We start from the raw sequence: 26,242 nt of genomic DNA on the forward strand, positions 1-26,242 counted from the left end.
TATTCATAACTTCATGCCAGTAGTGCGTTGGAGCAAAATGCGGTTGGCATCCCATCAGTGCCAGTGTTTAATGAGTAACTGTTGGAAGTTTCATTGTTATATGTATGAAAGTTATTGTTCAGTGCTGTATTGAATAGAACATTGTGTCGCAGACTTTGCAAATTTCAAGATGGCACAGTTACAGGAGCAACGCATCTACATTAAATTTTCCATGGAACTCCAGAAAACCTTTACAGAAACTCACCATATAAGGCAGGAAGCCTACAGTGATGAGTGCTTAAGCCATATTCGGTGTTCTGAATGGTTCACACAGTTTAAAAATGGTCGGACGGAAGTTGAAGGTGACCCTTGTTCTGGATGCCCTACAATGACTACTAACAACGACCATCTCGGGATCGTCAAAGAAATTGTGCATGCCAGTCAAAGACTGACTGACTGAGGAATTGCAGAAGGATGTAACATTTCATTTCAGTTGGATTATGTCATGAAATCCTGACACAGCATCTCAGAATGCATCATGTTGCCACCAAGTTTGTCCCAAAGCTCACGAGTAAAAACGAGAAAGACATTCACCTTGCAATCTGTGAAGAGCCTTTGTAGGCTGCAAATGACGGTGAGATGTTCCTTAACTGGTGATGAGATGTGGGTCTACGGTTACGATATTGCGACCACGGTTCAATCTTCACAATGGGTCAGAAAAGGTTCTCCAATGCCAAAAAAAGCTTGTCATCAGGTCAGATCAAATGTCAAAAGCGATTCTGATAAGTTTTCTTTGAATTTGAAGGATTAGTTAATTACGAATTTGTGCCACAGGGATTAACTGCTAATTGACAGTACTATCAGGACGTGTTGCGACACCTTCTAGAATATGCGAGACGGAAATGGCCTGAAATCTGGTGAGGTAATTCGTGCTCTTGCATCACAATAATGCACCTGCACACTCACCCCTGTTGGTGCGTCACTATTGCAAAGAAAACGAAATCACTGTGCTGCCTCATCCTCCTCACTCTCCAGACCTCGCCCCTGCGACTTTTATTTTATTTTCAAAGTTGAAGATGCTGTTGAAAGGGTGAAGATTTGCAATGATAGACAAAATACAAGAAAATTTGCAGGTGGTGCTTCGCGCGATCCAGCAAGAGGTGTATCCCGTCTGCTTCCAGAAGTCGAAACGGCATAGGGAGTGGTCTATCAATTGGAGAGGAGAGTATTTCGAAACATACCGTGCACAATAAGTAAAAAGTAAATGTAGACAAATTTTCTGGGCAAAGTTCTGGAATTATTTTAACAGTCCTCATAATCTAAAAACAGAATAAAGGAAAGCAAGTGGGTTCTGAACAACACGGCTCCCTCTGTAGTAACATGATGTTACCCCCATAAATAGCATTAGGATAACAGCCGTAACAGAACACACTATGGCTGCCAATGGAAATAGAGGGACTTGGATTAACTGAATACAGTCAGAGATCTCAGAGTCAACCTTGCCTACATGTTACCATCATGGATGCCATCTATTTCTGTTACCTTCCCACACAATGTATTCTTTGAAATCATTACACCCACATCCTTACTTGTTCAACTCCACCACTGATTACTCTCGGCTCATCTTAACATGCTGCTAGTGTCACAAAACAATGGCATATTCATGCACTATCTTTTACAGTAGAACTACAAGAGGCACCATATCTATGTTTTGAGTACCACCGTCTACAAGACAGTTGTAGTTGCCCTTGCAGCAGGGTACAACACATGTTCACAGAGGCTCTGGAACTAAGGACACGACAAGGGAAGATCGCACAAATCCATAGCGAGAGGTTCACCAATACTGAAAAGCAACCAATGTATTTCTACAATATGTTAATGAACGTATGTTCTCTGTTTACATGTGTGAAAGCTGGAGAGTGTGAATGAATAAAAAATGAGAATTCTCATTTTTACTGCCATAGAGGGGAGGAAATATGAAACACTTTACTAATAAGTTATATCTTGAAACTCTTACTAGATACACTTTCCAGTACATCTACAATGTTATGACTTATCTCATCTAAATTGAAGCTACCTTAAAATAATAAAATAGAATAATCAATAATGAGAGCGACGGGCGATGTGTACACACCTCAGCAACACCTCGCCGCTTAGATGTGTGCACCACTGAACTGGGCCACGGCGGGGCGGCAGAGAGACAGGACGGGGTGGGGCAAAGATGGGTGGAGGGACAGAGAGTGGAAGAGGGAGAGTATATAAGAGGAGGTAAAGGAAATTATTCAGAAAGGTAATGGAGATGAAAATTTAATTTTGGCGGAGAGCTGGAATTCTGTAGTAAGGAATGAAAGACTGGAAAGTAGCGAATGAATATGGCTGTTGGAAAGGTGTGGAGGAGGAAGCCACCTAGTAGAATTTTGCAGAGAGCAAAATTTAATCATTGTTAACACTTAGTTTAAGAATCATGAAAGAAGGTTGTATCATAGAAGAGACCAGGTGACACTGAAAGGTTTCAGACTGAAAACTGCAGAAATTGCAAAAAGGTTGGAAATTAAGGAAATAGGATCCAGATAAACTGAAGGGTCCAGAGGTTGTCGAGAATTTCAGAGGAATCGTCATCCAATGCTGGACTGTAATGTTTGGAAAAGAATGTGTAGGTAGCTTTGAGAAATGAAACCTGGAAGGCAGGTGATGATAACATAGGCGTAAGGCCTAGAAGAAGTCACTGGATGACACATGGGATATTGAATTTAATTGACAAAATGAGGAAATACAAAAATGGTGCAGGCAAAGGGGAATACAGAAATTTAAGAAACATGAAACTGACACAAACTGCAAAATTGTTAGAGGACAAATGCAAAGCTATAAAAGTATGCCTAACTAGGGGAAAGATAGATGCTGTCTATAAGAACATTGAAGAGACCTTGAGGGGGGTGGGGGGGGGGGGTGGGTGAAAGCAGCTGTATGGGTACATGGGTACATAAAGAGCCCAGATGGCAAGTTAGGACCAAGGAAATTAGTAAAAGCTGTGAAGAGGAAGGAACATGTACAGGTTATATAAACTAAATTAACTCCTCCCGAACAGGCCATGAAGGCCCAACGGTACCGACCAGCCGCCATGTCATCCACAGCCCACAGGCATCACTGGATGCAGATTTGGCTGGGTACGTGGGCAGCACACTCCTCTCCCAGCAGTATGTCAGTTTCTGAGACTGGAGCCGCTACTTCTCAATCAAGTATCTCCTCAGTTTGCCTCACAAGGGCTGAGTGCACCCCGCTTGCCAACAGTGCTCGGCAGACCGGATGGTCACCCATCCAAGTGCTAGCCCAGCCCGACAGCACTTAATTTCGGTGATCTGACGGGAACCGGTGTTGCCACTGCGGCAGGCCATTGGTGTACAGGGTAAATACCAGGTGGGGAAAAACACTTTTTTTAGAATGAGAAGAGGAAGGTTGTGAAGGTAAGATGTAAGATACAATACTACGAGAACTTGGCAGAGTACTGAAAAATCCAAGTGGAAACAAGGTTCTTGGAATGGACAACGTTCCCTCAGAATTGTTGAGATCCTTGTGAGAGCCAGCCATAATAAAATTACTCCACTTGGTGTGGAAGATATATAAGACAGGCTAAATACCCCCAGACTTTAGGAAGAGTAAAATATTTTCAGTTCCAAAGAAGCCAGGTGGTGACAAGTGTGAATAATAATAAACCATTACTTTAGTAAATCATGTTTGCAAAATATTAAGACAAATTATTTACAAAGGAATGGAAAAACCGGTAGAAGCAGACCTCTGCTGTTGCTGGTCCTAAGCTTGTATGTGTGGGTGTTCTTAAAAGTTTCACCTCCTGGAGCTATATACTGGCCAATGATTCGGTTTCCTTGTAATTGTTTCGTTCTTTCAAGAGAATTTTCCTTTTGATAGGCTATGTAAGTTATCCAAAGAAGACAACAGCAGCTACAAAAAATCTAACTATACTTACCTACTTGCACAGAGTCAATTACTTTACGTATTTAAAAATGAAGGTTAGGATTCAACCTGCACATTAAGAATGAGCTCATGAGAGATGATGGACAAGTCTGGCTGGAGAAGGATGTGGAAGAAAATTCGCATGGACCTCTCTGAAGAAACCAACACAGCTTAACATACAAAACTAATTTTTATCACTTGTCTGTGGACCCAAAGCTACTGATTCAATGTAATTCTTCATTCTTGTTTTGTACACGTTGCAACAAACTTCTGTGGTCAGTTATCAGATGCATTGTAAATACTGCACTTTTCACTTGCTGCTCAATATCTTAAGAGTTACATGCAATGTGAGCAAAAAACTCATCTGTCCCAAAAAAATAAATGACAAGCTATCAATGTTCTCATTCCTGTTTTATTTGCCTATCAATAATGTAGCACATCAACCATTCAGTGAATTTCTTCTTTTACTACTGAGATTAATTAAAACATTATCTTTTAGGGAAAACAAGTCACCTTTATTGAGATATTTTGCCCCTGTACTTCAACTCGTACAACTCAGTTGCTTCAAAATGTTTCTTAAAGGAAGCTTCAAAACATGTTGGGAAATACAATTGTATTCCCCATAACGATGATTAAGGGTTTAAATGCACCAAACATCTAGGTTAACACTCCCTCATGGAAATTCACTTGAAAAGATGTGAAACGAAAAAGGAGAATTGTGAACTCTGGGGCCTGTGACCATGTCATCATGGTTGAAAAGGTGTATAACATTAGCTATGTCGGATGGTTGAAGGACAGGTAAAGCTCAAGCATTTAAAAACTGGGCACTGAAACACACATGAACAAGGGCCTTAATGGTCAGTATGACAAACTGGGTGACACATACGTGTGCACGCACCCCCTCACATGCATGCATGTGCACTGGACTGTGTGTGTGTGTGTGTGTGTGTGTGTGTGTGTGTGTGTGTGTGCGCGCGCGCGCGCGCGCACGCACGCATTTTCTGCTACAAAAGTAGGCTCTAAAAGCTTAAATGTATAGCAGTTTTCTTCTTGTGCCTGTCTGTGCTTCACTGTCTCCTCTATATGGTTAGTAGCAATCTATCCTCCTCATAATATTGTAATTAACTTAAACAGTTATTTCCCCCACACCACCCCTGACACCAAGTGTTGGGGTACATTAAACTTTGTGAGAAAGTCTGCTTTTCCTCAGGAAACATATGACTTCGGTAGCTGCTACTCCATCATCCATAAGTATCGGGGGTAGGGTTATAAACAACTTGCAGGCCTGTCTCGGGTTATCAGGAGATGACAACCACTGCTCCACTGGGGGGGAAGGGGGTGGCGGGGTGGGCAGTGGTAGCCCTGACAGCAAGTATTTTTACAAAAAAATGTTAAATTTACTCATTTTCACCACACGAAGAACTGCTTATAACAGCAGTCTGTACTGCCCTTCCTGCCTGGTACGTGAACTGGTGAAAAAGCAAATATAGCCATGCTAAGAGAACACAGTGCTGCATAACGGCAAGTCTACAGTGCACACACACAAATTTTAAGCCCTTAAACCATAAAAAATGTCCCAAATCATTAATTTTTAATAACCTGCAATTCATATTGTCAGCTTAACTGCTGCAGATGTAACTGTTAAGCAAGTGAGTAGTAAAGGAAAGAAAGTAACAGTAGTGTATGATTCTACATAACAGGCATCTTCCATCAATCTGGATTTAATATGTTGACATGAAATATTTATAATGATTTCTATAACACAGTTCTTATTCTTGAATAATGTATATTTTTAATAACAATGAAACAGTTCCTTGATTATTTCCAGGAATCCTCACAAAAACGCAAAGTGTCTGCTGGATAATGAAAACAATTTCTTTACACCCAGGCACACCTGATAAAAGAAAAATTAATGCATTTAGTCACGTCGCAGTAATTACTAGGTATATTTATACAGAACTGGGATGCACTAAGAAATGGTCGTGGGCGTTGTCTTGCAAACTGTGCTACGTACCAGGCATGCTGATCAAATTTGTAAAACCTGGTGGTGCAAACTGACATTGCACAAATGACTGAAGTTTAACAATATTATTTTGTTGATAAAGCTGAAATGACAAAGAGCTATCAGAAATTATACTGTCCAACATTTTTCTGTAATGTGCTTGGCAGTGTCAAAAAATTTCTTTACCGAGAGGCCAAATCTTTTTGTCCTCCTCTGAAGACAGGTGTGACATTAAGTTTAGGCCAGGAGTCCAACAACAACACTGAATTATTTGCTTTAGCTGGCAAGACGTTTCGGATGCAATATTGAAATTCATTCTCTTTCTTTTTACCAGATTTTCCTTTCTCAATTACAAGATTTCTCCAATGAAACAATCCTTTTTTCTAAATTTTTGGTCCTAATTTGCAGAAAATTATAACCAACCCTGTCTTTGACTTTCGAACCACCTGTGTATATGCATGTCAAGTTGGAGTAGTTCTGACGAAATGAACGTAATAAGTGTCTGAGAATGGTGGGGGGTCAGCTTGTTCCTTAGGGCTACAGAAGAGGCCCATTCAAAGCACAGGACTGGGAACACACCAGCAGGTGATGGGGGGGGCACATACCGAGAGGGAACACCATGTAAACTGACAAGAGGGAGCAATTAGAGGTCCTTGCGCAGACATTCCAATCATATCCCAGTTGATCTACATCTATATCTACTTCTACTTACATACCCCACAAACTATTGTACAGCACACAGAGGAAGGATCCACATAGTCATGTCCTTTCAAATCGAGAAAGGGAGAAATGGCAGTCCGTAGGCCTCTGCACGAGCCCTAATTTCTCTCACCTTATCTTAAGCAAAATGTGTGTTGGCAGAATTGATCTGCAGTCAGCTTAAAATGCTGTTTATAAATTTTCACAATAGTGCCTCGTGAAAAGTTCATTGTGTTCCCTTCAGGGATTCCCATTTGAGTTCACAAAGCACACCCAAAAAATATTTGCATGCTGATTGAACCTAATGATAACAAATCTAGCAGCATGTCTCAAAGTTTCAATATTTTCTTGACCTGGCTGGGATCCCAAACACTCTAGCAGTACTCAAGAAGGGGCCACACTAGCATTGTATACGCCACCTTCTTTATAGATGAGCTACACTTTCCCAATGAAATGAAGTACAGCATTTGCCTTACCCACTACCAACTATACATACTTACACCCTTTCATATCACTTTTCAACATAATGCCTAGATATTTAGTCAATGTGACTGTCAGCAGCACACTACTAATGTTGTATTCGAACACTACAGGACTGTTTTTCCTACTCATGGACATTACCTTACATTTTTCTACATTCAGTACAAGCTGCCATTCATCACACCAACTAGATAAGTCATCTTGTATTTTCCTACAGTCACCCAATGATGACACCTTCCTGTACACCACAGTTCATCAGCCAATGTCTGTAAATTATTATTCAGCCTATCTGTCATATCATATCACACTTCCCTGTGGCACACTTGATGATACACTTGTCGCTAATGAACACTGGCCATTGAGGACAATGTACTGCTTTCAATTACTTGAAAGGTCTTCGGGCCATTCACCTATCCGTGAACCTAATCCGTATGCTTGGACCTTCATCAGCACTCTCCAGTGGGGCACCATGTCAAATGCTTTCTGAAACTCTAGGAATAGGAAATGTGCTTATTGTCCTCCATCCAAGGATTGTATGTAATAATGGGAAAGAAAGGCAAGCTACGTTTCACATGAGCAATGATTTTTAAATCTGTCCTGATTTCTGGAGACAAGCTTTTCTGTCTCAAAGAATTTATTATATTCAAACTCAGAATGTGTTCAATAATTCTGTAGCAAATCTATGTTATGGCATTGTTCTGTAATTATGTGGGTTAGTTCTTTTGCTTTTTTTATGCACAGGAGACAGCTGCACTTTTTTCCAGTTGCTTGGGACTTTGCAATGGGCAAGAGATTCATAATAAATGCAAGCTAAGTAATGGGCCAATATCGCAGAATACACTCTGTAAAACCGAACCAGGATTCCATCTTGACCTGATGACCTATTTGTTTTCAATTCTTTCAGTTGCTTCTCTATGCCATGTATGCCAGTTTCAATGTACGAGACCAGTGAAATAGTGTCATTTAATTTTAATGTCATCCTTACGGGAGTCTGCTTGGCAGTCAAATGACAATATGTTTGGATGTTCCTCCTATGTGAATGGTTTCTCAAATGTGAAATTTGAAGCTTTCCTTTTGCTATCTTCTTTTGTCACCAAGACTAGTGGACAAGTGACTGGGTAAAAGCCTTTGACACACTTTATTAATTTATGTATGATCAGAATTCTCTTGGGGTCTTGGTAATATCTCACACTAAGGTAGTGGAAGGAGTTGTATGCTTCATGCCCTGATGATCTTACAGACACATGAATTTCTACTAACTTTTGCTGTTGACATTTGCACATTCCATTCTGAACAGTGAGTGCAATAATCTCTGTTACTGTATTTTCCGAATTTTATTATTAAACAACAGAGTGGCTTTCTTCCATTCTTAATCCACTTACCTAGAAAATACATCTCCAGAGTGCGATCATTTTAAGCTATGCCCATAATTCCTCTACATATGTTATATTGGAACTAAATGATGTCCATTCATTGTCTATGTGGGATGCTAACAACTGCTTATTTGCTTTCTCAAGCAGAAATACTCTCCTAGCCTTCTTGATGGATTTGCTAACTTTTAGTAACCACCATGGCTATGATATCTTGATCACTAATCCCTGTCTCAATACTGACACTGTCAATAAGGTCAGGCCTGTTTGAGCCACAAGGTCTAAAATATTTCCATTGGGTGTGGGTTGTCTAAGGAGTTGTTCAGGGCTGTTTTCGGAAAACTGTTCGAAAACAGTTCATGATACCAACTGGTAGTTGGCAGCAATGGCGCAGATCGCACATGCTTGAGTATTAAATTCGCAAAGATAAGTAATTAATTCTATAATAACTGTCAATTAATTTAATATTACACCACAATGAAGTTAATTAGAGTTTGTTTTATATTATCTATTGAAGGTTTCACTCGTTTCAAAGCATTTCTCGAGAGGGAGAGGGATGTAAGGGCCAGTTTCCGTGTACTTTAGATGTAGGTTTACATACAAATTACGACATTTCTTTTTAAGTGTAGACTTTAGGTTATTTTCATTACACATATATTTAGCAGTACCGTATCTATTCGGGGAATTAAAGGTTTTAAGTTCTATTTTTTATTTCCTTTCAAAACACGTAAAGTATGTATCGTGCATACACGATCTTAGGCCTAATTTTTCGGGTATACAAGTTTCGATTTTTAACGTTAGTTTAACTGCATTAGATTATTATATTAATAGTATACACATATAATAGCGTTCCACATAACTTTAGTGGCTTTTGTGATCTGTAGTTAATAAAATATTAATGTTATTGCCTAGATAAATTTTGTAAAAATATTGTAAACAACCATGAGCAAGAAGTGTTTGAGCTGCCGTAGGATGTCAGTTCTGGGGTTCTGTGCAGCTGTTGTGGCAGATGGTTACATTGGGGTGAATGTAGTGGCATGGGAATCGAGGAAGTAAATGGGTTTCTTCCATGGTATTGTAGATTATGTTCAATGGATAGGAAAACAACGGAACAGGAAGGGAAGATTAGAACCCTTCAGGCTAAACTGGATAGTGCTAGGGAGGAACTGATGAGGTTAAAGGGGGGGGGGGGGGGGGAAGGAGGAGGAAAGTTCTGTTGTTAGGTAGTAGCCATGGAAGAAGTGTGGGCCAGATTTTGCAGGAAAAATTAGGGTACAGGTACCAGGTCACAAGTATTTTCAAGCCCAGTGCATGTCTTAGCCAAGTGATAGAGGATGTAAGATCATTGTGCTAAGGTTTAACAAAGCAGGATCATGTTGTGGTAGAGGGTGGAGCGGGAAACAGTATTGATAGGGATCAGGGCTACAATATTAAGTGTGACCTGGTAAAAATAGCATCTGCAACGAACCATACAAATGTTGGCTTGGTTTCTGCTTTCATGTGGTATGACCAGCTCCAATTGAACAGCTCTGTCAGGAGGGTCAATATGGAGCTAGATCAGCTGCTTCAGGTGGCTACTTTGTCAAGCATAGGTATGGTTCCTGTTGATGGTTTTAGTAGGTAGGACTTCACAAGACATGGCCTGCATCTCAATAGGAAAGGGAAGGGTAAACTGGCTGGGATGATAGCAAAATCTTTAGGGGGGGGGGGGCACTGAAACTCATGGGAGTACTTTTTTAGGCTAAGATCAGTATCCAATCATCCTACATTGATTGAAATTAAGCTTAATGAAAAGTTCAGACAGGCAGGTACTAGTGATGTGAAAATATCACAAGATTCTCATAACAGTACAGTGAAATTAATGTTAGTATGTCACAAGATTCACATAAAATCACAGTAAAAAATATTGTTAATATATTGAATCACAATATCAGGGGATTAAAAAACAAAGTAGATGATCTTGTCTGTATAGAAGATTTAGAAACTGAGGGTGGAATAGATATACTATGCCTGTCTGAACATCATATAGTCACAGCTATGGAACTGGTAAATGTGGGTGGATATAAGCTTTCAGCAGATGTAAGTAGAGACACTATGGAGAGAGGAGGGTTTGCCATACATGTTAAAATCAGTCATAGTGTGAAAAATTTGGAAACTAAAAAAAATTTGCGTATAGCAACACACAGAAGCATGTGCATATGAGCTTAAACTAAATAAAGGCACTTTTATAATTGTAGCTGTGTACATATCCCCATTGGGAAATTTTCAACTATTTTTGAAAAAATTGAATTCTTTGTTGTGCTACTGTCAGACAAGGGAAAGCAAATTATTGTTTGTGGGGATTTCAACGTAGATTTTCTGGAAGTCAGATAGAAACCTTGACCTTGAAGTATTACTTAGTTCTTTCAATTTGACATCAGTTATTGATTTTCCTACTCGGGTGGTACAGGAAAGCAACACATTGATAGATAACGTTTTCATAGACCAAGATAAATTTAATCAAATAAAAACTTTTCCTGTTAAGAATGGTCTGTCTGATCACGATGCACAGCTAGTTGCAGTATAAGATATAGCTCCATACAGTAAAGCAAAACAGTCCTCCAAAATAGTGGGTTCCATTAATGATTTAACACTTCAAAATTTTAGGGAAAGCTTGCAACAGTTAGACTGGGGTGAGGTGTACAGGGAACATGGTGCTAATTTAAAATTTAACCTATTTCATGATACCTTTGTGAGCATATTTGAAAACAGTTTCCCTAAGAAAACAGTGAAATATAATTGTAAGAAACCATGTAAAAAGCCATGGCTTACTAAAGGAATAAAAATACCTTGTAAAAAGGAAAGAGAAATGTATCTTATAGCTAGGAGGAGTAATGATCCCGAAACAATGAAACATTATAAAAACTAATGCACTGTAATAAGAAAAGTTATTAATAAGTCCAGACGTATGTGCATTGTGTCCGAGCTTAGCACATCTGATAATAAAATAAAAACAATTTGGAATATTGAGAAATGGGAAACAGGGTGACCGAGAGCACAGGAAGACTGTATTTCTATCAGGCACAATGAAAAGTTTGTTAACAAGAAGTCAGAAGTAGAAAACATTTTTAGTAATCATTTTTAAGTGTTGTAGAGAAAATAGGTTCCAGTTATTCATTAGAATAATGCAAGGCAGTATATGGAAGAGGCAGTACCTATGCAATTTGATAAAATTGAAATTCAACGTACTTCTCCTACTGAAATTAGGAAAATAATAAATTCACTCAAAAGTAAGAGCTCACATGGAATTGAAGGCATTTTCAAAAGAGTACTAAAAGCTTGTTCCCAAGAAATAAGTAGGATTCTCAGCCGCATATGTAGTAGCTCACTGAAGCAGGGAATTTTTCCAGATAGACTGAAATATGCTATTGTTAAACCACTGCATAAAAAAGGGGATAGATCTGATGCTAACAACTACCGCCCAATCTCACTTCTGACAGCTTTATCCAAAATTCTTGAAAAAGTAAAGTATTCAACAGTAGCATCACATATTTGTAAAAATGAAGTACTAACAGAATGTCAATTTGGTTTTCAGAAAGGCTTTTCAACAGAAAATGCTATATATGCTTTCACTGATCAACTATTAAATGCAATGAATAACCGAACATCACCAACTGGGATATTTTGTGATCTCTCAAAGGCTTTCGATTGTGTGAATCATGAAATTCTTCTAGATAAGCTTAAGTATTGGGGTATGAGTGGGACAGTGCACAAATGGTTTAATTCATACTTAACTGGAAGAATGCAGAAGGTTGAAATTAACAGTACAGATAGTCTACAAAAACCAGCAGAGTTTGCAGTCTAACTCGACAGCTACGAAGTTTATCCAACTTACGTAAACACCGATACATTTCCTCCCCGTAGAGGTAAACAATGTGAAACCTGAGTTTCTCCTGGCGTATACAACTTTCAAATAACTTCCGGGAATTCAGCCAGGTAACACTTTCAGCAACCGCCGATATTGCTTTGTCGTTTTTATTGAGGTGTCGTAATGAAAATCATGTCCCAACATTTGCTAAGGTTGTGCACCATATTAATTCTCCTGCCGCCAATCGAATTAAGCAACGTGTTGGCTTGGCTCTAGTTCGCGAAAGGATTCGTTTTACTCGTCGACGCTTGGATTCAGTTTCCAAAGAATTGTATCGTTTTCATTTAATGGTTGCATCTGAAGTGTCTGATTTCACTTGGGATTGGTTGGACGGTGCCTCATGGACCCAAGCTGACTGGGAGTACAACTCCGTTACTGCCCGGCATTTGGCAAAGTTTGAACGTTTTCATCGCGCGGAGTCGGATGTTATATCTCGACGTTCTGTGATAAATCTCACAGAGAAATCTTTTGACGACGCAACCTTATCCGTGCTAGGGAAGGGTTTAAATTTTGCACCCACTCCGAAGAATTTGCCGGTAGTTGATTTTATTAGTTCAATTGAACAGGCAGTTTGCAAACTACCTCCTGACGCTGCAGAGGAAGTTAGGAGGGAGGCATGCCGTGTTTTGACTAGGGCTCGTCCACCCAAGAGTAATGTAACAGCAGCAGAGAGGGCTTTACGCTCTCTCAAAGTTGATCCCAGTATTGTTATTTTACCTGCTGACAATGGCAATGTCACCGTTGTTTTAAATAAACATGATTATGTACAAAAGATGCAACGTTTACTATCTGATTCAACGTATCGCAGAATCGATTCTGACCCCACGAAAAGTGTTGAGAGAAAGACCAACAGCCTCCTGAAGAAAAGTGGTTTGTCGCAGGACACAATCAAGAGGCTTAACACCTATAGTGCGGTTCCCCCTAGGTTGTATGGCCTTCCAAAGGTTCATAAGGAAGGGGCTCCTTTCCGTCCTATAGTGAGTAACATCGGCGCCCCGACATATCGTGTATCCAAGCATCTTGCTTCTCTGTTGAGTCCACAAGTAGGACGGTGTGAACATCATATCAGGAACTCAGCTGATTTTTTACGTCGTTTGGAGGGCCTGAGGCTGAATGACACTGATATTTTAGTGAGTTTTGATGTGGTCTCTCTCTTCACTCGTGTTCCTCTGTCTGATTAATTGCGGTTAATTGAAGCCAGGTTTGGTGCTGATTTAACTAATCTCTTTAGGCATGTGTTGACATCCACTTACTTTTTATTTAATGACCAGTATTACGAGCAGACAGATGGAGTTGCGATGGGTAGTCCGTTGTCTCCTGTGATCGCAAATTTGTTTATGGAAGACTTCGAGGAACGTGCATTGGAGTCGGCGCCTTTAAAACCCGCATGTTTCTTTAGATACGTTGACAATACCTTCGTTGTTTGGCCTCACGGTAGGGAGAATTTGAATGTCTTTCTAGAACATCTGAACTCGATCCACCCGAACATTCGTTTTACGATGGAGGTGGAAGAGGATGGTTGCCTTCCCTTTCTCGACGTGTTGGTTAGGAGGAAGGATGATGGATCATTGGGACATGCAGTCTACAGGAAACGTACTCACACCGACTTGTACTTACAAGCTAATAGTTGTCACCATTCGGCTCAGCGTGAAGGGGTACTTCGTACCTTGGTACACAGGGCACATGTCGTTTCTGACGCTGAGACTTTGCCAGCTGAGCTGTCCCATCTTGAAGTTACATTTCGTCAAAATGGTTACAGTGATAGACAGATTGATTGTGCGTTGCGCTATCGACCAACTGTACATCGGGTGACTGATGATAATTCTGAGTCAACACGTAAGTCTACTGCCTTTTTGCCTTACATAGGAAACACGTCCAACAAGATCAGTCGTATTATATGGAAATACGATGTGAAATGTGTTTTCCGACCTCCATCTAAAATTAGAGCACTTTTGAGTTCCGTTAAGGATGATCTTGGACTGCGTAAGGCGGGTGTATATCGTATTCCTTGTAGCTGCGGCATGGCATATATTGGTCAAACTATCAGGACCGTGGAGGACAGATGTACTGAGCATAAACGGCACACACGATTACAGCAGCCAAATAGATCTGCTATTGCCGAACATTGCTTGGATACTGGTCACCCCCATGTTATTATATAACACCGAGATATTGGCATGCACGTCCAGCTATTGGGACAGTGTTATAGGGAGGCAGTTGAGATTAAATTAGCGAGCAACCTCGTTAACAGGGATGGAGGTTTCTGTTTAAACTCTGTTTGGAATCCGGCTCTCTCCCTTGTCAAAAAACAGAGGAACAGAGTCAATGCTGCCTCACCTGCGAATTCATAGTCTCACTATCGATAGCTCTGACTTTGGTCATCTTTGGTGGCACTAGTGTTCAGTGTGTGTGTGTGTGTGTGTGTGTGTGTGTGTGTGTGTGTGTGTGTGTGTGTGTGTTATCTTTCCTGCTTCGGTCCGAGAACCGAGGTATTAAATTTGCATGTACGCCGCCTGTCCGTTGCAGTTTGCCTTGAAAATGGCGGGGTGTTCTCCCGCCGAAATATCGGCGGTCGCTGAAAGTGTTACCTGGCTGAATTCCCGGAAGTTATTTGAAAATTCAGATTTAGGTTATGACATTTTAATATGCCTGCCATAGCTGGCAATGATGTGGCACAGACAAGTTGTGAGGTTCTGCATTACCCGTTGAAGTGTTGGAACATCAATGCTGTCGATGACCTCCTGAATGGCTGTTTTCAGCTCAACAATGGTTTTGGAGTTACTGTAGAACTTGTCTTTAACATAGCCACACAAAAAGGAGTTGCATGTGTTCAAATACGGAGTAAATGGTGACCAGTCGGGGCCATTGAAAGTGGCCTCCGAGTACCCCAGAGTCAGAATGCGATCCCCAAAGTGCTCGTTCAGGACACCAAACACACTCTTGCTTTGATGGGGTTGAGTTCCATCTTGCATGAACCACATCTTGTTGACATCAGGGTCACTTTGGATAATGAGGATGAAATCATCTTCCAAAACCTTCATGTACTGTTTGGTTGTCACTGTGCCCTCAAGTCATATCACACTGATTATTCTGTGATGGACATTGCACATCACAGAGTCCCCCATTGAGGATGAAGAGATCTTGATTGCAAAATGCGGATGTTCAGTCTCCCAAATGCACCAATTTTGCTTAACAATGAGCCTATCCAAATGAAAGTGGGCTTTGTCGCTAAATCAAACCATGCACATGCATATTAATTCTCAACATGTCATGCGGCCAACTGCATAGTTTGAACGTCCTAACACAAACTGTTCTGAAGTTATGACGATTTTATTTCATACAGTTCAATAATTACCACCCTTTATTTATTCTACTGAAACAAACGCAAAGACAGTATTGTAACATGGCTGTGGAAGGCAACTAGAAGGAGCCATTATGGAAGTAAATCTACAAGTATTGAATACAACTTGCAATCTACCTACTTATGAAGGGAGGGTCGGAGCAACATCAAATATAGATGTCACTCTAGCAAATACAGCAGCAGTGTGCTGTGTGAAAGGCTGGGAGGTTGACAGTAGAATGACACCGAGTGATCATAATACCATACACTATACCATCACTTGAATGGAAATCCAAGACACCACAGGAAACATGCGCATAAGGCCCAAATACATCACGGAGGCTAACTGGGAAAAACTGAGGATGGTGTTTCAGTATCCAAGAAGTCCATTGCAGGGTGATGATGTAGACATTACAGTGCAAGAACTGACACTGACTGTAAAGCAATGGAGGCACTGACACCTATTAGGAGAGGTACTTCTAGAGGAGTACCTTGCATCTGGAGCAAGGTGCTGCAGAAATTAAAATGTGAAACAAGAAAAGCCAAAAAGCTATACCAGAGCAGCATGACCTAAGAAGAAAGAATCTGAAGTCTGAACAGATGCAGGTACTACAAACAGTATTTTACGGGAGAGTTATGGAAAACAAAAATGGAACAATGGAAGCAATTTGTGGAGACTAACTTGGAAACCAGTCCCTGGAGTATACCATATAAAATAGTTGGCGAGAAAATACAATCATCAACAGCCTTACCCATGCTCAAAAGGAATGATGGGATGGTAACAGAAAGTTAGTAACAGTCATCTGCCCTGTTGCAGGAAACACTGCTTCCTGATGATGATTATGATGAGGAAGGTGAGACAGATGATCAGTACAGTTACAAAAAATGTTATCGGAAGACTACAGAGACAAACATTTGCGTACCCCTAGCACAAGTAGAAATTAGGTAAATAATTTTGAGATTGAAAAAGAGAAGGTCTTCAGGATCAGACGGGATCCCTGTTGAAATAATACAAACCTGATATATTAACTTGTGTGAACTGTATAACGAGTGTTTCTTGCTAGCAATGATCCCGAAGGCTGAAGTGGTGATAATTGTCAAGGGCAAGAAAAGGATCCGATGATACACAAATCCTGTGGACCATATTGTCTTTTGAGCATTCTCCTCAAGATATTTGAAAAACTATTATGCAAGAGATTAGAGGATCTTAGACTGCAATATGGGATGAGCCTTAACCAGTACAAGTGAGACATGTCAACTGAAACCCAAAATTCTGTGTACACTGTAGCAATGATGACCAATATAGCTGGTGCTTTTTATAACCAATAGTGGCCATCTTTCTTTGGTTGTGAGAACTCTTGCCGCAGGAGACATGCTTCTTTAATATGCCTGAAAAGTAAATAACGAGGATGATAACCTAAGGCTGTCTCCAGGGATCATGTGGTCCAGTGTTTTGGGAGGTAGCGTTAGAGACCGTACTACAAAAGTTACATGGCAGCAGTAACAAGTGGATTGGTAGCATTTGCAGATGACATGCTGTTCATTGTAAACAGTGATTCCAGAAGAGTTACAGAAGACAAATGTAATGCAGTGTTCCAGGAACATGAAGGATGGTGTTGAAGTTCAAATTGTCACAAGCACCTCACAAAAATCCTTCTGAAAGGGAACCTAGCAAAAAGCCCTAAAATACAATGAAATGATATAACAATTAGAAGCAGCACAGTAACATGATATCTAGGGCTACTCCTGGATGAGTGTCATTACTTTGCACTCATATAAAGGAGGCAGGCAGAAAAGATGCAGATGTGATGAACAAATTATAACTATTGCAAATAGGCAATTTCAGCTTCCCTTGAAAACAATATATATTAACATCACTCTTCAGGTATAAGCATTTAGGGTCATAGTTATCAGCTTGTGAAGCCAGCATATTAGTCAGTAGAGTTCAACGAGGAGTGTTACTAAGGTTATAGGGCGCCTTGCACACTATCCCAAATGATGCATTGTTAGTAATTCTAGAATATGCCTACTGGACTTGAAAATTAGGGAAAAGAGAGTCCTTTATTTGTTAAAGAAAGGCAGTCAAATGGAAGTATGAAGGACACTTTGAACTGAGGCCAGTACCAAAAAGTTAATAAAAGACGGCATATTACAACTGTGGGATACTTCAGGCACATGCGGGAGAGCATACAAATTTCTCCTTAAAATTAGGGTGAGACTAAAAATGAGATTTCTTAACCCGCCAAGTGAACTAATCCATTACCTGACATCATTGCCCATTGCTACATATCTATCCAAAATCAAAAGACATAATAGTCATGCCTACAGTAGTATGGGCACTCCAGAGCAAAATGTGGGACTGCGCTTCATACGAAGACACACCAGGTAATGGTCTACAGGCATTTGGATGTTAGATTCCAAAGCAGCAGTGAGTAGCAAATCGCCCTGGTGCATCTTGGGTGATACTCCAGCCACAGTATCCACAAAGTTGAACAATGACTTCTCGAGGCATTCAGCCACACGTCAGCATTTTGCCGTCCTGCCAAGACAACATACTGTATAAGTGGAGGGAAGACAACTGAGATCAGCAACCACTGAATAAAATGGTTTCTCGAGAATTAACATTGCATTGGTGCAAGTGTTCATAAAAGTGTGGATTCTACTTTGGATATCCAAAGAAACTAGTACACCTGCCTAATATCATGTAAGGACCACATGAGCACACAGAAGTGCTGCAACAAGACATGGCATGGTCTTAACTTATGTTTGAAGTAGTGCTGGAGGGAACTGACACCGTGAATCCTGCAGGGCTGTCCATTAATTTGTAAGAGTATGAGGGAGTGGAGATCTATTCTGAACAGCACATTGCAAGGCATCCCAGATTTGCTCAGTAATGTTCATGACTGTGGAGTTTGGTGGGCAGCAGATGTGTTTAAACTCAGAAGAGTGTTCCTGGCGCCACTCTGTAGCAATTCTGGACATGTGGGGTGTTGAACTGTTCTGCTGGAATTGACCAAGTCTGTCAGAATGCACAATGGACATGAATGGATGCAGGCAATCAGACAGGATGCTTATGTATGTATCACTCCAACGGCACACACCCCACACCATAACAGAGCCTCCACCAGCTTGAATAGTCCCCTGGTGACATGCAGGGGACACGGATTCATGAGGTTGTCTCCATACCTATACGGGTCCATCCGCTTGATATAATTTGGATCGAGACTTGTCCGACCAGGCAACATGTTTCCAGTCATCCACAGTCCAATGTTGGTGTTGATGGGCCCAGACGAGACATAAAGCTTTGTGTCGTGCAGTTATCAAGGGTACATGAGTAGGCCTTTGGCTCCAAAAGTCCATATCGATGATGTTTTGTTGAATGGTTCACACATTGGCACTTGTTGATGGCCCAGCTTTGAAATCTGCAGTAATTTGCGGAAGAGTTGTACTTCTGTCACGTTTAACAATTCCGATCAGTCATCATTAGTCCTGATCTTGCAGTATCTTCTTCCAGCCACAGAAATATCAGAGATTTAATGTTTTACCGGATTCCTGATATTCATGATACACTCGTAAAATGGTCATATGTGATAATCCCCATTTCATTGCTACCTTAGAGATGCTGTGCCCCACCACTCGTGCACCAACTGTAACACCATGTTCAAACTCACTTAAATCTTGCTAACCTGAAATTTTAGCAGCAGTAACTGATCTAACAATTGCACCAGACACTTGTTGTCTTATACATGTGTTTCCAAATGCAGTGCTGTCTTCAGCCTGTTTACGTATCTCTGTATTTGAATACACATGCCTTTACCAGTTTCTTTGGTGTTTCAGCGTAAGATGTTACAGTGAATCATGGAATTGTCTGTTATAGTGGAAACATTACTGATGAGCTGCCCCAGGTCCAATGAATCCAGCAGATAATGGCTGCTGACTGGGGCGGTACGAGTGCAGATCCAGTGGTGGAAACAACCACCTACAGTTTAAATGCACCAAATTAACTGACCAAAAACAGCTTCTCAGATAATAGGCTGTGCATAAGCATGCATGGCACCTACCTTGCACAGACTTTGTAGTATCCTAAGCGCTGAGTGAGAATTTTGTACAGAACTAAATGAAATATTCTTGAAATTGTTCAGGCATGTCGCTAATCACGAATCATCAAGTCTGTCAAATAATAAGATCCACTCTCTCTCTCTCTCTCTCTCTCTCTCTCTCTCTCTCTCTCTCTTTCTTTTGTGGAGGGCCGCCCTAATCTCTTATCAACATGGTCATCTGTTCTCCCTTCCTTAAACATTATGCAATGGTTTTGGACACTGGCTGCATTCATTACACCTTCACCATAAATGGTGACAGTCTGCAGTGAATGTCACAAGATCTAACATTTTCCACCAGGAGAAAATGAGTAACACCTCATACCTCACAGCTGACGGGATTCACAGTCGGCACATCCATGGTCACAGCTATCTCTGTAATTATCATGTGACAAGTTCCACCACAGAGCTGCATGCAGCAACTGTCCACATCACACCAAACACCACAAACTAAGAGTAGCTGCCCCAAGACAGTGCACAGATTGTATGCTCAAACATTGGCTCTCGGATGGCCCTCATATTTATTCTTCATTGCAGGGAAAACTTCAGTTCGCTCCTACGAATATTCCCCAATCATATTGTCATCATTGGAGGAGACTTATTGAATGATTCAATCCATTGAGATAACTATAGTTTTGTAAGTTCATGGTGTGACAAGACATTCTTCAAAACATTGTTAAAGGCTTTCTACCTACAACAGATAGTTTGGGAATCCACCTATGATGGAAATATATTAGACCAGTTGGCAAAAAATAGACCTGGTATCTTTGAGGAGATCTTTACTGAAGTGGCATTAATGGCCCTGAGGCAGTTGTAACAAACTATGATTGCTAAATTATAAAAAGAAGCAGTTATGTCAAAGAGGAACTGAAAACATTTACTTCTGGGCAGGAGCATTTAGAACTGTGGCTCAAATTTAAACGAATGATTAACCATGCACTGGATGGATATGTACCCATCATTGTAAAACTAGTGACCAGACACTCTTGGTTGTTGCTGGAATTGAAGTTGGAGGCAGCAAATCAGAAGTAGAAATCTTTAATTACTTTTTCAAGTATTCCTTCACTAAAGAAGATACAAACTGGTGTGCAAAACTTATGAAAGAAAGTATCTTTCACATAATGTTTGCTGGCAAGTTACATAGCTCGATGATTTTTGGTTCTTACACAGAAAGAACTGCTACAGTATAGTACCGAAGGTAACGAAGTATGAGATGAACAGAAACAGGACTTTTATTCAAAGAAAATAACTACACTGAAGTCACTGCAGTTCATGATGGTCCCATGAACATTACAAAAGCTAGGACACGGTTCTTAATGGATTGTATGATGACCGTTGATGCTCTGCAACAGGCTCCTATTCTGGCCACAAGTTGGTTGAGTTGGGTTGGGTTGCTTCGGGGAGGAGACCAGACAGCGAGGCCATCGGTCTCATCGAATTAGGGAAGGAAGTCGGCCGTGCCCTTTCCAAGGAACCATCCCGGCATTTGCCTAGAGCGATTTAGGGAAATCACGGAAAACCTAAATCAGGATGGCCGGACGCGGGATTGAACCGTCGCTCTCCTGAATGCGAGTCCAGTGTGCTAACCATTGCGCCACCTCACTCCACAAGTTGGTAAGGAGTTCCTGTGGCAGAGCATTCCATTCCTCCACCAGTGTGGTTAATAACTGCCAGATGGTCATTGGTGCAGGTGGACCTACTGCATTACTTTTCCCCAAAACTTCACACAGGTCCTCAATGGGATGTAAGACAGGGGAGCGGACAGGCCAGTTGATTCACGAAATACACTCCTCATTCCAAGAACTCTTACATTTGTGTAGTTTGAAGCACTTGTGCATTGTCACCTATAAAAATGAAGTCAAGGCAAAAGGCACCTCTGAAAAGATGCACCTGGGGAAGTGGCACATCACAATAACGTTGACTGGTGAGTGTATGATGTTAAAAGATTTGGAGGTCAGTATGCCAATGCAACATTATGTATCCCTACACCATAACAACTGGACAACCAAAATGATAATGTTCAAAAATGTTCCTGGGTGCACTGCGTACATTCATATAATGAGATGTGGGAACGTGTAATGCACGCAGGAACGATGTCGAACATGATCACTTTGGTAGTCCAGGTGTTATGTTGCGTGGGCTTACTGACCTCCAAATTTCTGAACACTGTTCACTCACTGGTCAATGCTGTTTTGATACTGTACTACTTCTCTATGCGCATCTTTTGAAGGCTGCATTTGGCCCTGCCTTCATTTTTACGGATGACAATGTGTGACATCGAACTGTGCAGGTGCAAGAACTCTTGGAATGAGAGGATATTTGGCAAATGGACTAGCCTGCCAGTTTCCTTGACTAATATACCATCAAGCACCTACTGGATCTGTTGCGGGGATGTATTACACCATGTTCATATGCGTCAAACACCATCAGCTTAGGTTTTGTTTTGTATAAGGCATGTCACAGTCTTTGGTTCATTGGCAGTCAACAAAGGAGACAACTTGTAAATCATTTTGCAGCCACTCTTACAATATCTCCATTAGACCAAAAAGTTTTGGGACTGGATTAATAAAAAATATGGGTAGTTAATGCTTCAGGTGTTATACACTGCTAATTTGTAAGGACAGAAAATGTCAAAAATAGGAGCTATCAAATTGATATGAAATACTGTGCAAGCAACAATGAAAAGCTTACACATCTCTCTCAATTTACTTCTTACACAGAGTACTGAGGAATAAATATGGTAACAAAACGTATGTAAGAATATATGAACATAACAATCTTTCACTATCAAATGAACACTAACTTTAATCTCTTAAATATCTTAACGTTTGTGGAAAGAGCTGAATTAATAACTTACCTCACGCTGACTAGCATTTAATGGAAACATATCAACTTGAACTTCTTTGTTGGAGAAATTAACTTCCTCTTTGTCCTCAGTTTGTACGCGTGCATTACTATAGGTCTTTTTTTCACCTTTCAGCTCTGTAATTTTATTTTCAAGCATGTTTACTTTAGCTGTCTGTGAATGGCACAGTAATTTCAGTTTCTCATTCTTTTTCCTCAGGTCAAACACAGTCATCCTGAGATTTTCAGCAAGGGTATCCTATTGGTGAAGGAAAGAGCCACTTATGAAAAGCAAACACAATAAATATTTCCAACAGTAAAAGCACAAGTTTTTACATGCAATAATATACTTTGCTTAATAACTTATTAAGTACACTTCAACAAGCTGCCTTGTCATTGCTTTATCCCAGGTTTCATGTAATTGAATCTCTCAACTTGTATTGTCATTTATGACAGTGGGTAGACTGACACAGCTACCTTGTGCATTAGTTGCTATTAATTACAACCATTACTCTTATAACTTTGAATGGTGAGAACATGTTTGCCTTGAAAAATAATTATAAAGCTACACAGACAATTCTCCCTGTAACTTGCTATTATATGTGCAACTCCAACACAAAAACAGCACTTTAAGGTGTCACTTAAGAAGACATCATCATCTCCTCTTCTGAGATGCAACATGCTGTTTCAGCAGCAATTTGCAGGTATCCGTAACACAGGCATCCTGGGTAAATTGCCTCAGTTCAAATTTGACCTCCTTCCAGTTCCTCTGTTTTTGGAAGAAGCACATTGTAACAACTACTGTCTGGCTACAAACAATAAATACACAACGTAACTAAAAGCTTGTGTGTAGCTGTGGAATGGCTCCGTAAAGTTTATTTAACACTTCATCCTATTTACTGTTTGTTAATAAACATTCTGCAGTATTATTTGCTCTCAGACTTGTGACACTTATGTACACAGCTCATCTATTACAGCGCTGACAATGACTTCTGCACTTGTTCTCATCAGTTGTCTTCTGTTTTGGAGAGAATCTGAAGGAAGAAGGAGGGAAGATTAGAGTTTAACATCCCATCAAGAACAATATCATAATAGATTGAGCACAAGATCTCACTGGGGAAGGAAACTGACCATGTCCATTTCAAAAGAACCATCCTAGCATTTGCTTAAAGAGATTTAGAGAAACCATGGAAAACCTAAATCTGGATGGCTGGATGGGGATTTTGACCACCATACTCCCTAATGAGTGTCCAACGTGTTTCCACTGTGCCACCTCTTGTGATGGTGAATAGTAACCGTTCAAGTACCTGGGGCCATCAAGAGATTGCACAAATATGAACTTTTGTGATATACTTTATTGTCATGTTCACGGAAGGGGACAAGAAAATTAATGACGATGCCATGGACAAACTTCACATCAGGTAGTTCCAAATGTCACATCTTCACTAGCAAAGAATAAAAAGAAGGGCAATATCTCATAATTTAAGTAATGTATGGTATGATGATGTTTGTTGGCAACACTATTCCCTAACCCCAATTTACTATCTCTACAGATTATTTTTATCTTCTGTAGTAATGTATATAACAGAGAATGAAAAATCCTCACATTAACACTTTACGGACAAAAGGCAATCAAAGGCAGGTGTAACATTAATTAAGGTGATTTATTCTTAACAGACAAACTGAACATAACCCCCCCCCCCCCAAAAAAAAAGGTGAGAGGAGAGGGCAGAGTAGAGGGGGGAGCCATGCTAATCAACAAAACATGCCGAAGTAATTGTTTGGAACAATTTACCACTAATTTAAGTAAAAACCTTAAACATATGATGGATAAACATTTGTGCTGTAAGGGTACAAATTTGCATGCATAAATTACATTGCAACACTACCACATATTATGTCAGAGTAGAGTAGACAAGTATGGCTCTAAGCAGTTACAGTTAGCAATTACCTCAAGTAATTAACTGTAGGATGATTTTACATTAGAACAGCTACTGCTGGTATTTTGGAAAATGTTTCAGAGGTCCCTGAGAGTTGGAGAAGTGATGGCACGCAAATAATGTAGGAGAGACAGTCAGGAACATGCATCTCACAAGTCCCTGGTTTCGAGCCATCATGAAAATACTACATGTAATGATTTCATAGTGTAGAATAATCAATAACAGTTTGTTAATATATGTGACCTGCCAAACCAACATTAAGTGGCACTAGTTTTCATTTTATAAACTTCAATTATAAGAAGACTTTGGCTTCATATTGCCGTTGAAAGTAAACTGTAAGCATAAGGGCTCAGAGTTTATTTGCTCTGAAGCGAAGTTCGCTATGAGTGTTACATCAGATGATGAGTTACTAGAAGTCAGAAGCTAGCTGCCCTTAGCCAGGCGCACAGGTCACAGTAAGGGAGAGATTTGTCTAAACATTGTATCATACACTGAAGTTAGTGTGTCGAGCTCATTACTTTCCCCCACACTGTATATCTCTAGTGATATAAAATTCTTACTTATTATGTAAGTAGCGTCAAAAAAATACACGGAGTGTCATTTTAGGACTAAGGTAATTTAAATTAAGTAAGACCAATATCATTTGCAGAAAACATCTAGCAGTTTAAGTGGCAGTAACCACTCACCGTTACTATACCACATCCATAATTAATGAACATACGAACATCATCTGTCTGACTGGATGCGTCACAACAGGTTCTACTTTGGTTTACTTGAGAGTATGTCCGATCAGCTCGCTGCAGTTGTTTTAACTCCATCTTATACACACGGATCTGCAAACATTATGTAATGAACATGAGGGGGGAGTTTACAGAATTGTAATGATTTTGCATTAAACTGTTGCAATGAAAGACACAATACACAATAAACAATAAAAATAAAGTTTAATATACAAGGTGTATAACTTTGCTTCCGCTGTTTGCCGATAGGTAGCGACAAAGGTAAGTAGCAGTTGAAAGAAACAGATCGCAGAAGTCAGGCACTTAACTTGGACTTCGGTCAACGTAATCTCATTGAAACATTAGTCGATTTGGGTCTGCACCATAAAGTTGTTCTTGATTGAAAATGTCAGTTTACGAGGCTAATTCTTGTCATTTGCGGGAGGTGTTACTGTTTTGTTTCAATATGAAAAAACAGCGGCTGAGTCTCATCGAATGCTCTCAAGTACGTATGGTAAGGACGCTACTAGTGAAAAAACATGTCGTGAATGGTTTCAACGCCTCAAGAACAGTGATTTTAACTTTATAGACCAGTGTAGTGGTGTAAGAGAGAATCTTTTCGAAGATGCAGAATTGCAAACATTGGTGAGTGAAGACTCACGTCAAACTCCAGAGGAATTGGCACGATTAGTGGGAGTGACACAGCAAGCCATTTCAAAATGTCTCAAGGCTCTGAGCACGATTCAGAAAGAAGGGATTTGGGTCCCGTGTGAGCTGAAATGAAGAGACGTTGAACCACGTTTGTGATGTTTGTGAACAGTTGCTTTAGAGGAAAAAACAGAAGGGATTTTTGCATCGCACTGTGATAGGGGACAAAAAATGGGTTCATTTCGATA

General features: G+C 40.3%; 1 protein-coding gene across 1 annotated transcript in view; it reads right to left on the reverse strand.

The window, feature by feature from the left end:
- Positions 1-26,242, reverse strand: part of LOC126190741 (uncharacterized) — a 261,362-nt gene that overhangs the window by 14,661 nt on the left and 220,459 nt on the right. Inside the window, exons 15-16 of the mRNA XM_049931235.1 lie at positions 25,314-25,460; positions 22,701-22,946 (exon numbers count right to left, since the gene is read on the reverse strand). Of these exons, the coding sequence (XP_049787192.1) occupies positions 22,701-22,946; positions 25,314-25,460 (393 nt within the window). The remainder of the gene's footprint in view (positions 1-22,700; positions 22,947-25,313; positions 25,461-26,242) is intronic.

Source organism: Schistocerca cancellata, chromosome 6 (assembly GCF_023864275.1).
Source record: "Schistocerca cancellata isolate TAMUIC-IGC-003103 chromosome 6, iqSchCanc2.1, whole genome shotgun sequence".
Lineage (NCBI taxonomy): Eukaryota > Metazoa > Arthropoda > Insecta > Orthoptera > Acrididae > Schistocerca > Schistocerca cancellata.